Source organism: Cibotium barometz, chromosome 12 (genome assembly GCF_041138505.1).
Source record: "Cibotium barometz isolate CiBa-2024 chromosome 12, ASM4113850v1, whole genome shotgun sequence".
NCBI classification, from domain to species: domain Eukaryota; kingdom Viridiplantae; phylum Streptophyta; class Polypodiopsida; order Cyatheales; family Cibotiaceae; genus Cibotium; species Cibotium barometz.
The window spans coordinates 6,094,006-6,107,171 of record NC_141057.1 but is presented as its reverse complement, the minus strand read 5'-3'; the positions used below and the strand labels follow the sequence as shown (position 1 = coordinate 6,107,171).

Sequence of the window (13,166 nt, the reverse complement as noted above, 5' to 3'; positions counted from 1 at the left end):
TTTCTTAAAAAGGTGAGTGGGACAAAAGTCAACACTCCCTCTTACACCTCATTCAATGCTCATGAGACAACTTGCAACCTTTTCTTGGTTTATGCCCATTTCCCTCTTACACATGCATTGAATACATGATAACTAAGCTCCAATTAACACTAATGAGTTGTGTAAAAATTAGCTTAAATACTAATCCAAGATTAACACATGCTAAGTTTCTCTTTATGGCTCAATTTTTAGACTCTAATTAATCCTTAATCATGAATTAATTCACACAATGTTGCATTTCATTAGATTATTAATGAAAATGCTAAACTATTTGTATAGTTTATTGTGTCATTAACTTAATAATCAAAGGTTAATTTAGGATTAATGTATGCCCTTTTTTCTTAGTCTAATGAGGCAAAAGAGAGCAAGAATTCACCAAATGATGAAGAAAATGATGTAATTGGGTGTTTTGATGCATGTTAAATGCTCTCAAAACACTAGTTTCAACACCCTATACGATCAAAATGGACACAAACAACACATTTTTTCAATTTTTTGGCTCTTAAGATTCATTAATGATCCCCTTAATGAAAAAAACTAGTCCATTAAGAGAAATTAGTAAATTTCAAAAGCTTTTTCATGTTTTTTTTTGAAAAAAAATGATGATTAAGCTTCTTACAATAGTTTCTAACAATCTCCAATGTCCTTGCCACAATGGGTGTCCTAAATTCTTCTATTCTCATGGATAAACTCTTTCACACCCACCTTATTGGCCAGCCTCATTATATATAAACCACCAATTCCTCCACTCAAATCAAGTGTAAGAGTCCAAGAAAGCAAAAGGAAAAGTGTCAAAGAAAGCAGTGTTGGAATTTTCACCTAAAGAAGCTCCTATACAGGCCCAATGCCCATACACATCACTTGCAATATATCCATGGACTCTACATGTAATAGACACACAGGCACTGTTCTTTCATAACCTTCTATTGAGCCTCAACACTGATAGCTATCCAGGTACATTTATGGATAGGGGGACCATGGCGGACACAAGTCTAGCCCATCTTATGACCCATTGTCCAGACCTTCCTACTACGATAAGAAGGAGCCGATCCGTCCTCGTCTTCACCCACACCACTCATTTGACCCACACATTCTTTATCCCAAGTGCTCTACAATGCCAACTCTTTCGAGCCACAGAGGCCACCCAGCTCCACTGCAGCTATGGGCACAACCTTGCACAAGGTTCAGTGCTATACCTCAAATAATGTACTAATCTTGGTTAACATGGTTGCACTGTCCAACCTACCGTAACACACTTTGCCATCTTATCCACGCAAGACGACGTTTAAACATATAAAGCAATCTTACCATGTGCTTAATGTCAAATAAGAAAAGTCTAAGAACTTCATATACATAGTAGTAATAGAGACCGAAACATTTTTTAAGATTGACCGGCCTAATATGAAAACTACTCATTTGTATATAAGTCATTTTCTACAATAACCAAGACACAATAATTCCCTTGCAGTGAGCTCTTCTTCTTTGTATTTCTACTTGCTTAATTCCATTAGCTTCTTCTTTTCCCGACTTTTATGAGAAAGAACCATCGTGAAGGACTATCTCTTCTTGCCTCCATATAGGCATTGAGAGCTCTCCCTTCACTCCTATGCCAAGGAGCATTGTGGCAACGGAGTGAGAACGCAACCGACAAGCTAGCACACCTACAATGGGAAGTTGCATTTGCAGCTCAAAGGTAAGAACCAACAACATATTCTTCAGCAAATAGCTCGTCCATCATGTTCTCACTCCATTGTCACACTGAAGTTCTTTTTGCCCAAAGGGTGAAGGGAAAGCTCACAATGCCAAATGGAAGCAAGAAGAGATCAGTCTTCGCGGTGGTTCTCTCTCACAAAAGGCGATGAAAAAAGAAGCTCCTACAATCAAACCTATCTAGCATGCATCCATCAAGCAAGCAAGATTCAATAGCATGAAAGCAAGCGAGATTAGAGAAGAAGGAGAGCTTACAAGAAAACTATTGCAAGGGAATGATTATGTACTACTTATTATCAAAAATAGTGTATATACAATTTTACACTAGGCCGACCAAACTCTATTACTAGTCTTAAGCAACTATGTACACTAAATCCGTAGAGTTTCCCTATTCGACATTAAATGCATGGGAAGGCTGCTTTATATGTTCCAACGCTATCATGCAAAAGTTAAGCTATCCCTACTCTACACCAAAAAAAGCTTGAAGGACATCTTGTGGAGGGCTACACATATACACAAGAGAGAAGAAGAAAATAACTTTCTATTATTATCAAAAACATGTACAATACTCCTTATAGGAGATACTTCAGGCTCGATATAGACTAGCATCTGCTCTTGACCAAAAGCATCCTAAATAATAAATACATGAGATTGCACTACGGTTAATATCTAACTTAATGGTTACAGTGCATAGGCCCCCAATGCTCGTATTTATTGGAGGGTACAAAATGTAGAAATTAGAAGGCAAGAAGAAAACAAACACACAAAAAACAAGTCATGTAATTGATGAATACAGTAGGCCTGCATCCTCTCCATATTTTATTCAAAAACACCCCCGGTTGTTGTCCAAAAATTAAAGCCTTGCACTTCCCCAATTGTAGATTTAGGGAAATGCATCTCTACTCTCATGGTGGTGGTGGGCACAAAACCATAAAGCAATTTGAATACCTGTGTAGCAGGTCTAACAATCAAGAGCATAATAAACCATGAAGCTGCTGGTAAAACCGTCACGTACATTAGCTTGGTGTTTACAGATGCACCCCAGAAACCCAAATGGCATCTCCTCCCGAACGGCCCATCCACACAACACCCGTGGCTGGAAGAGTTGACAACTCCCGAACGGTTGATTATCATCATCAAGAGAATGTTTACAATGCTCAAATCGAAGAGCTTAAATCGACACATACCCTTAACTCGTGCATAAAAATAGATTTGAGAGCAGAGAATTCAAGCCTATCCAAGCATATGCAAACAACAGAACTTTTCTCCCACACCTCCCTCGAAACCATGTACAAGGCACAATTAAGGGAGTCATGGTGGTCTCGTCTCCTATCTTTTCAAAGATTTCAGCTGCAGCGTAAGCATACTTGCATCATTCTAGCTCATCGTAAAGTGCACTGCTGAATTCAAACTGATAACTTGCCACTAGAGGACACCGCCTCAAAAAAACCTCTAGAAAGTATTTGACCTCAAGGAGATGAAAAAGGACAAATAAACATAAATCCCCTTCCATCTTTCAAGTATAATGCAAGCTACTGACAAGGAGAAAGTAAATAATGGAAGCAGTCAATACATTTAAAACCATTGTTGAAGGTGTTGATGAACCTAAATATTGACATGGATGACTCCCCTTCAGCACTAAGCAACAAATATGAGACATGTGATCAGTTCGCGTTACATGCAGTTGATGCGGCTTTGAAAATCCATCAGTCATTCAAGATGCCTGCTATCACGTCAGGTGTTGTAACCATGCTCATTCCTTTCGTTGTTGCTCTTGCATGCAACAGCAGAAACACTATTCATCCCCTTATCAGCACTTGAATGCAGAAGCAGAAAAAGACTGGTACACTGTTCATGAACTAGAAACCTCATTAATGCTTGAAATCGCAATCTTGACCTTTCTTACATATGCCTCTTGCAAAATACCTGCATGGGAAGTCTTTCTTTTTTGTACTAAACCTGCCATCATTACCTGGCCTATCTGAACGATGATGATCAGCAGGACCCCTCAAATTGGCTCCCCGGCCCCAATTTCCCCTGAAAGATCCATCCCTGCCACCGTCATGAGAGAGCAGCTTGCCTGGTCCTTGTGATCCCCAAGCTTTTTCAGCCCTTGCTCCCCATCCACTACCATCGTCACCAACATGATGTTTTTCTGCCACCCAGTTGTTTCCCCATGAGGGGGTGTTTATTGATATGCCACCACCCGAGCCATCTTGATCCCACCCCGCCCTTCCACCTCCCTCTTGCCAACTGCTTCCTGGCCTGCCACCGCCTGGTACAGGAGTGTTCCTCAAATCCCCCCCAGAAGCTGAAGGTCCCACTTGAGAATAACTTTCCACATTCAGTCGTCCTCCCTGTGCAAAACCAGGGGGGAAATTGCTGCGCAGTTTACCCAGAAGAGCATCTGTCAATAAAATTGCGGCATCTTGGCTCTCTGTAGTTCGCCAAACTCGTAAATCCAGAGGGAAAAGCTTTGTCTTCTCCCATTTCCGCAGCTGCTCCATTGAGAAGGGGCCCTGGGTGGTTTTGCTGGGATCCTGATAATACCAGACCTTTTCCTTTTCACTGTCCATGGCCATCCCTGTGCCGCTTGCTACTGCTATGGTAGGAGGAACAGGCACAGCACCAGTAGTATGAACTAGTGGAAAGTTCGTCGCCCCTGATACCATGTCAGATCCTTCTGTTCGGTTGTATGGAGGCCTTGAATCAGCTCTGTACATTCCTTCCCTTTTGTCTAAGAATCCATCACTTCTAGAGTTCGCCTGACCGTTCCAACCAGGGCTTCTTTCACCACTTATATTTGCTGCCCAACCATGGTTCTTTCTGTTACCACCTATATTGCCCCACCAACCATCATCCTTTACATTCCCAGTTGCATTGCCCCCCCAACCATCATCCTTTCTGTTGTCACCTGCATTGCCTCCCCAACCATCATTATTACTGTTGCCACCTGCATTGTCCCCCCAACCATCATCTCCTCTTTTACGACCTCCATTGTCTCCCCAACCATCATCCTTTTTGCTAGCTCCTACATTGCCCCCCCAACTGCTGTCCTTCCTGATACCCCCTACATTGTTTCCCCCATCGTCTTCCTTGTGGTTACCCCCAAAATGCCCCCCTACATTATCCCCCCATCCATCATCCTTTTTGCTACCCTCTGCATTTTCCCCCCAACCATCGTCCTTTTGGTGGAAACTTCCCTGGCGATTCCAGCCAGCAGCACTGTGGTCTGCATTTCCTGCATCATCTGCCCACCCCCTTTTGAGTTCCCCCGAAACAGTACTTCTGTCATTGGTTGCAGAGCCCCAGCCCTGGACTTGCTTTTCAGCAAATTGGCCAAGGTTGTCTTTACCATAGTCTTTTTTCCCCCACCCTGCCGCTTTTGGTTTGCTCTCCCATATTCCTGAATAGGGGTTGGCTTCAGCCAAGCTGCCATTGTCAGAATGATTGTAAGGCTTCTCTGTAACACCACTCTTTTCCCATGCTTTTTGGGTAGACGCTCTATCCCAAGGGCTTTGAGTTCCTGCAGGATTCAAATAAAGCAGCAGTCATTGGAAACCATCATGCTTCACTCCCTTCTGCTGCTTCTCAACTGATTAGCAGAAAGTTATAGAACCAGCAAAGTCCTAATCAGAAGAAAGATCTAAAAACCTTGATTGTTCTTTGATGGAACCCCCACGTTATCTGATTCGTAGTTAGGGTCCATATGAGGATCTGTATTGATTTCAATAGGAGCCCTCAGTTGTCTTTCCCTTTCTGCCGGACTGCTCAAGACTTGGAGCTTCTCCACGCACTCTCTAAGCGTGCGCGATGAAAACATGGGTTAAGGAATTATTGCCGAAAAAGGAAAATCTACATATAAAACAAGGCTAATAACTAAGCAACAAAGAACCTGTTGTTTTTTTGGGAGTGGGGGGGACACACATACAGCCCGTTCGATTGAATTGTCAGAGGAACTTACGACAGGTGGGGAAGTGTTGCTCATGGATGGGCAATCTAGCCTGTCCACAGCCTGCCCGTCTGCAAAATCTGGGCTGTATGTGTAAAGGCCCTGAGTCAAAATTAGAGCATTACATGTTTCACTTATTTAACTGCAGTTTTCATTGCCCCCTTCAGTGGACAATAAACAGAAGGATATTCTTTCTTACGACCTTTCTCACTTGCTCTGTCTCGAAGATGACTGAGCCTAAGGAGCTCAGTTTCAAACCACTGCATATATAATTCAAAAGTATCAACAGATTAGATAGGCTCATGAGACAATTGATAGGGTCTTGAAGATGAGGAGCACAAACGCAAAGGTTACATCACCATAACAGTGTGCTAGTTACTGGATTAATGCTAATTTGATGTGTACTGCACAAGCTAGTAGCTCATACGTTAGCTTTGTTAGGTATGGCATGAGGGCAGCATGGGGCCCAAGGTGGTTTCAAACGTACGAAATGATACGAGTTTAGTATGTGGTATAGAACTTGTCAACTGATAAAGTACGTAAAAAATGTTACGTACTTTTTAATGTTAAAATCATATGGGTCATCATCCATGTGTTGTCATGACATGTTCCATAACATGACATGAAAATAAGCTAAGTTCCATTTAAATATAGCCTTCGTCTTACAAAGGAGAAGCAATCCATGCAAAGTGCCGAATGAACCTCTGGTAGTAAGAGCATAGTCCAAGAAAACTACGGATCTCATGCACCGATCTGAATTCAAGACAATTCCGAATTGCATCAATTTTTGCACGAATCCATCCGTATTCCATCTTTAGACACAATATACCCAAGATAGTGTCTCTGACAAGATGAACTCACTCTTCTTTGTACATATAAAGCGTTTATGCTTACGGAATTCTTTAAAAACAATAGTCGAATGAGCTCTATACTCTTCTTCAATCTTCGAGAGGACTAGGATGTCATCAAAGAAGTCACCTGTAAATTTCCTATACCCACGGAACATGTGATCCATCATTCTATTAAATGTAGCCGGAGCATTCGTAAGACCAAAAGGCATAACAAGATACTCATAAAACCCAAATGTTGTCCTAAAAGCAGTTTTATGCACATCCTCAGGCACCACACGCACTTGATGATACCCGCTCTTGAGATCAATTCAGCTAAAGCATGCTGATCAATCCAACTTGTCAAGAATGTCGTCTATGCGTGGGCTCAGAAACCGATTCTTGATGATGAGCTTATTCAAAGCTCTATAATCCACACACAAACGAAAAGATCCATCCTTCTTTTGAACCAAGAGGATGGGTGAACAATATGGATTGGGACTACCTAAAGGCCCAACAGGTGCATTGCATTGCATTGACACTATCTGTCTATTTCTTAAGCATCATTAAGTGAAGTTTAGTCAGCCTAAGGTTGTGTTTACGACAGTGAGGAGGAAGGTGGGAAACTAGCTCATCAGGTCTCTCACCTTTGTATTTCCGTAGTGCCAATTCTAGCTCTGCCGTTGGACCCCAGGTTCTAGCCAGAGATGGGAGATTTGCAATACTATAGCTACGTGGCATATATGGAGAGCTCGATGCAACGAAGCCATTGAAGGCACCCTCACCCCACCAGCAGAGTCTATCTGGAGTATCTGGCTCGATATCATTCATACCCTCCAAGGTCAGTGGGGGGTAGCTTCAGGGCAGCTCAGACCGCATGAGGAAGCATCGGGAGGCCTTCCTCAAGATCTGGCTATTAGCAGTCATCTCCTATATGTACAGTACACCCAGGCCTCTGTTGTGGGTGTGCCCATCCAGTTTTGGTGTTTCCCCATTTTTCCTCACTCTCCATGTATTTTTTCCCATTTTCTTGGGTGTGGGAGGGCTGTCAGCTAATTCTTTTGCTGGCCAACTATTGGTCTGCTACCTGACTTGTCCTATGCAACACTGGCCGACATGTTTTGTGCTGGTCGTGGGCTACTGCTGCTGCTGGTCGTGAGCATATGTGCTGCTGTCAACCTGTTTTGGACTGGCCGACCAACAGCCTGGGGCCATATAAAATGGCCCCTTGCCCCCCACACTTGCCATTGTAGATTCCAGGATTTTCTTGTGTGTATATAGCACCGATACCCCGAAGTGGATTGTAACCAAAGATGTATTCTGATCTGTCCTATAGGTCAGCTTTGGCCTCGACAGGACGTTAATATATCTTTCTCTCTCTCTCTCTCTCTCTCTCTCTCTCTCTCTCTCTCTCTCTCTCTCTCTCTCTCTCTCATCTGCGTTCTGCTCTCTATAGTAGTTGTCTTCATTTCCGCTGTGCATTCTAACATGGTATTAGAGCCCCAGGTGGCTTGAAGCTTGGAGACAATGGAACCTCGAGGGTTTACTGATTTGAGGTACTGATTAGATTGCTTGGGCTGTTCCGGACTTGGAGATCGGATAGAAGGCAGCCATCACCGTTGGACAATCACCTTGCATATTATTTGCAACCTCCTCTTCTTCTTTTTTCCCACCAACTCTCCCTTCACAAGACCTTGTGAAACCTTGAGATGGCTGAGAAGCACATGAAGATCCCTACACTCCCCACGTTCCCGATGGACCGACAGTTGGACGGGAACAACTATGGCATATGGAAGGTAATGATGGAGTCCGTTTTGGAGTCTTATGACTTGGCTGATTACATTGTAGTTGGTGTTCCATGGCCGGAGTTGGAAGACGGGGAGTTACCCTCTATATGGAAGGAACGGGAGGCTCAGGCACAGTTATGGGATCATGTCGATGCCCACGTCCATTCTTTCATCTTCCTAAATTGCACACCACAGGTGATCAACCATATAAAGCATATGACACTAGCCAGAGGGATTTGGCAGCATTTGGCTTCTCTGTACAATAGGGTATCACCCATGAAAAGGATCTCCTTGGAAGTTCAGATGCGGGTGATGAATCCTACAAAGTCATTGACGACGTGGGAGCACATCAACAAGTTGCGGGCTCTTCAACAGGAGGTGCTTTAGGCAGGGAAAGAGATGTCTTCAGAGGACATGGCCATCACGTTGTTGTCCCATTTGCCCTCTCAGTACTCAACATTTTACTCCTCTTTGATCACCAGTGGGTGGCAGGCTCAACACCATCACGTGGGAGGAGCTTGTGAAACTCGCGGTGGGTGCCCGGGGAACTAGGGCCTTTGACACACTTGTTGATACCATCAATGCATATTAAAGCATTTAAACATGGCCACAGCCTTACCACATATCCATCATCACTTTGCATGAAACATAAAAGCTGGACAAAACGTCCACAAATGCTGAAAATGGAGCTTGCACATGTGACACCGCATAGAGGCCGGAATGGGCCGACCCCCCCCTTGGAGTATTTTATTACCCGAGGAGAATAATATCATGTACAAGCTTTGAGGGCCTTACTCTCCCCATGGGAGATGCCAGATTATCCATATACAAATGCCATAACACAGCCCAACACGAGGCAATTAGCCGGAACATAGGCTATAGAAATGCCGAGCCAACAACATAATCCATATACCTCCGTGTGGGTACTGATTCTTCCCCAAAAACCACGGGTCTTCATGCAATAGAGCTAGTACAGCAAGTAAACTCTCCATTCAGCCGGTACAGCAGGTACAATGGCTGGTACAGTCGGTACAGTTACTGGTACAATAGGTACAATGGCTGGTACAGCCGATACGGTGACTAGTACAGTAGGAACAGCAAGTACAAATGCTGGTACAGCATGTACAGTGACTAGTACAGCAGGTACATTGGCTTGTCCAACAAGTACAAAAGCTGATAAAGCCGGTACAATGGGTGGTACAGCAAGTATAGAAGCTGGTACAATCGGTACAATGGGTGGTACAACAAGTACAAAAGCTGGTATAGCCAATACAAGGGCTGGTACAACAAGTACAATGGCTAGAAATCATAACAAATGATTAAATACCCTTGCCTTCAGTATTTCTTCGCGATGGAAGCCTCCAAAACAGTCCCCAACAGCCGGTATTCTTCATGGGCAGCCTTCAAGATAGAGAGAAAGAGAGTAGCCATCATTAGGGCAGCCTGTAACGGTGGTAGAGGCTAGTGTACACCAAGAGAGCCTCTATTAATGAAGAGAGAGGGCTCCAATTTATAGATTTGGGCCTCCCATGAGCTAAAATGGCAAGAGAAGGCTACAATGACAAGTGGAGAGCCACACAATAGCTGAAGTGACAAGTGTGAGGCCACTTGTCTAACTTTGATCCACTTTCTAACAAGTGTCAAGCCACTTGTCTCACTTTGATCCACTTTCTTGCCACATGTCCCAATCTAAGAGATGGGTCCTTCCATAAACTTTATCTCTAAAAATATCCCAACTGGTAGACATTCTATCACATAGACACTTTGCCAACTCTTGGTATCTGCTCAATTCGAGATGTAGTGACGTGAACAGAATTTCCATCGGAGTCGGGCCAAAAATAGCAACTCTCCTAAATTTTAGGAGTGTGGTCCTTTGTATTCTAGGATAATCCCCTGTACTTTCCAAATATTTAGACATCCTGGAGTCCACCAGACTCCTTTCATACTGGGAAATGTCCAGGCTGGTGACTGTTGGGTATGGGGGGAGAAGCCTACACACAGACACACACACACAGCTGCAAGAGAGAGAAAACGAGTGAAGCTCAAGAGTGCTGAAAAGATGTACTCAATAATGATATGAAAATGAAAGTACAAGTGAGTACTAAAAGGCCTAGGGCAAAGTGCCCAACACACATAAGTGTGTTCACACGGGGAAAAAACCTGTGTCCAGTCACAGGGAAAAAGTGCCCGCCGTGAGTAAGCTGTGTTCACACCTGAACTAGCCGGGAGTGGTCATGACCAACAACCCCCCTCAAGTGAATGGTGTGAACGGGGATAGGGTGTAGCACACTACCGTGGAAGAGGCTGTAAGCTTAAAGATTCGCGGAAAGCTTCAAACTTTTCCTCGAAAGAGGCTTTGTAAACCCATCTGCTATATTAGCATGTGTAGACACATAAGCCAAGTCAATCTCTCTTGCATGGAGCCTTTTCCTGACATAGTGATAGTGAACCTCAATATGCTTTGTGCGGGCATGAAATACTGGGTTTCGTGCAACTGCCAAAGCACTCTGACTGTCAGTGTAAATGGTGGTAGGGGACTGCTGTCCAACACCAAGATCGGCTAGAAGGCGTCGCATACTGTAAAGACTGCCCTATATTCAGCTTCACAACTAGAAGTGGCCACTGTAGGCTGCTTCTTACTGAGCCATGAGATACATGAGTCACCAAGAAGAAAACAGTTACCACTTGTTGACACTCGTGTGCCATAGCAACCTGCCCAATCACTGTCTGTAAATGCAAGCAAGCATAGTGTAGAAGAACTACCATAAAACAAGGCAAAGTTTGCAGAGCCTTTGAGATAGCGAAAGACACGCTTACACGCTTGCCAATGCATAGTGCTCGGACAATGCATGCATCTCCTCAACTGGGAAACAGCATACTGTATGTCCAAACGAGTAGAGCATAAGTAGATAAGGCATCCCACAGCTTGCTGATAGGTGGCAACATCAAAAGACTCACCAGCATGCTCAAGTAACAGTTTTAGACCTGGTTCCATAGGAGTAGAAACAGGTTTACAATCTGTCATGTGAAAACGCTCAAGGAGCTGCTCAACATATCTGCACTGAGATAACATGATACCACCCTCAAAAGGTATAAACTGTATGCCCAAATAGTGCTATGCGTATAGGCTTGAGCCTTCTACTTTTCCTAAGTCTCCTTTGGCTCAGGAATACAAACATAAAGGATTTTGTTGAGTCTTTAAACAAGCCCCGTGATCAGAACAACACTTAAGACAAGACCACACCATGTAGGGAGAGAAGATAAATGGATATCTATCTAAGGTTAAGATGAACAATTTCAAGTTAACAAATCTTTCAAAGGCCATGAGGTGGGACGCTCCAAGAAAAATTCTCTCAGTTGCACCTGGTTTGGATGAATAAGCAGCGTCTTCCAACACTAGGTATTACCAATGCAAGTAATTGAAAAAAAAAACTGCAAAGACATGGGAGTTCTCTTGAAAGAGGTGCTCAAATGCTAGGGGATGGTTAAAGATGAACAGGGCCCAGTCTTTGACCTAGGGAGTCTCACCAGCTGTGGTGAAATAGGTTACATTGAAGATCACTTGAACACATCCCTACATTCTTGTGGGTTTTTTTAAGGCTCGGAGAATGGGGTAGATATTGCAGATAAAGTGGAGGACACTCAACATTCCACCTTTAGAGGGAGCCACCATCATTCTGAAAATTTGATTCTCCCACAAATATGATCCCTCGTACTAGCGGCAATATCAGTCCCTCATATCAATATGTTTCAAAGGTGGTAATTCATCGTGATCATGGGATATCCACCATGCCTTTGACCATTCAGCCTAGAAGTGGTAATTCATTGTGATCCTGGAATATCCATCATGCCCTTGACCATTCAACTTAGACCGTTGATGCAATAAGGTGACCCTAAATTTTACAATAATGCTCCCAACAAGCCAGATCAGGGTTTTTGTTTTCACGAAAAGATCCTATTAGTCTAAAAAGGCATCTACTCAACACAAAAGGTCCTATTAGTCGAAAGAGGCGTCTACTCAACACAAACTACAACCTCCATGATTGTAGAGAACCCTCATGAGAGGTCAAAAACAAACATAGAACAAAGGAAGGGGGGTCTCCCTCTTTGGCTGGTCACAGTCGGAAGGAGGCTACATCAAAGGGGGAGGAGGGAAGGACCACAAAGTGGCCCGTACTGCCAAACGAGTCTCAATTCCCTTGAATGAACAAGGGAAGAGGCCCAAGCTCCAAGTGTGCAAGAAAGCAGCTCGACGCAGCTGCAGCCAAGTCCAAATCGTGACTAGGTGCTCCCATCATCCACGAAGGGTGTGAATGACGCCTCACCAAATGAAGATTTTTTTAGTTTTTGTTTTTGTTTTTTTGTTTTTTTTGGCGGGGTAGGGGGCGCCCGGAGCGGAAACAGAACCATCAATAATCTCACAGCACCTTGCCCCCAAGATATGCCAGCAATGCTGCTAATGGGCTCCCGTCTCTCATCCACACAGGGCTTTGAAATCCAAGGAGGCACCTAGATCGAAGAGGCTGGAATGGTCAAAATCCGTAAATGAGTGTGCTGGAGTGCTAGGCCCATGCCGTCAAAGTATTCAGTCCCACCTACTAGGCTCCTGTGAGCTAGCAGCCAAAGGAGGTGATCTTCAACAGGCGGAAGCTCTCCCAAAGACGATGCCAAAAGTCAATGAAGAACGGAAGGGAGGCCCTGGGCCCACCAGTGGCTGGCAGTAGCAGGTGTGTTGTTGATCTCCTGAAGCAAAATGTGGCTGTCTAGCCGGGCCAAGTACTGGAAGAAGGGGATGCCCTGGGCCTCCAGCCGAATGGTGGGAACCCTTCACTGCCACTCTCTTGGGTCCCA

The 13,166-nt window shown here is 44.1% G+C and overlaps 1 protein-coding gene across 1 annotated transcript in view; it reads right to left on the bottom strand.

Moving 5' to 3' along the window:
- Nucleotides 1-2,997: 2,997 nt before the first annotated feature.
- The window catches only part of LOC147632988 (uncharacterized), a 47,100-nt gene continuing 36,931 nt past the window's right edge, over nt 2,998-13,166 (bottom strand). Inside the window, exons 8-10 of the mRNA XM_086806003.1 lie at nt 5,891-5,961; nt 5,404-5,555; nt 2,998-5,275 (exon numbers count right to left, since the gene is read on the bottom strand). Of these exons, the coding sequence (XP_086662129.1) occupies nt 3,621-5,275; nt 5,404-5,555; nt 5,891-5,961 (1,878 nt within the window). The 3' untranslated portion in view covers nt 2,998-3,620. The remainder of the gene's footprint in view (nt 5,276-5,403; nt 5,556-5,890; nt 5,962-13,166) is intronic.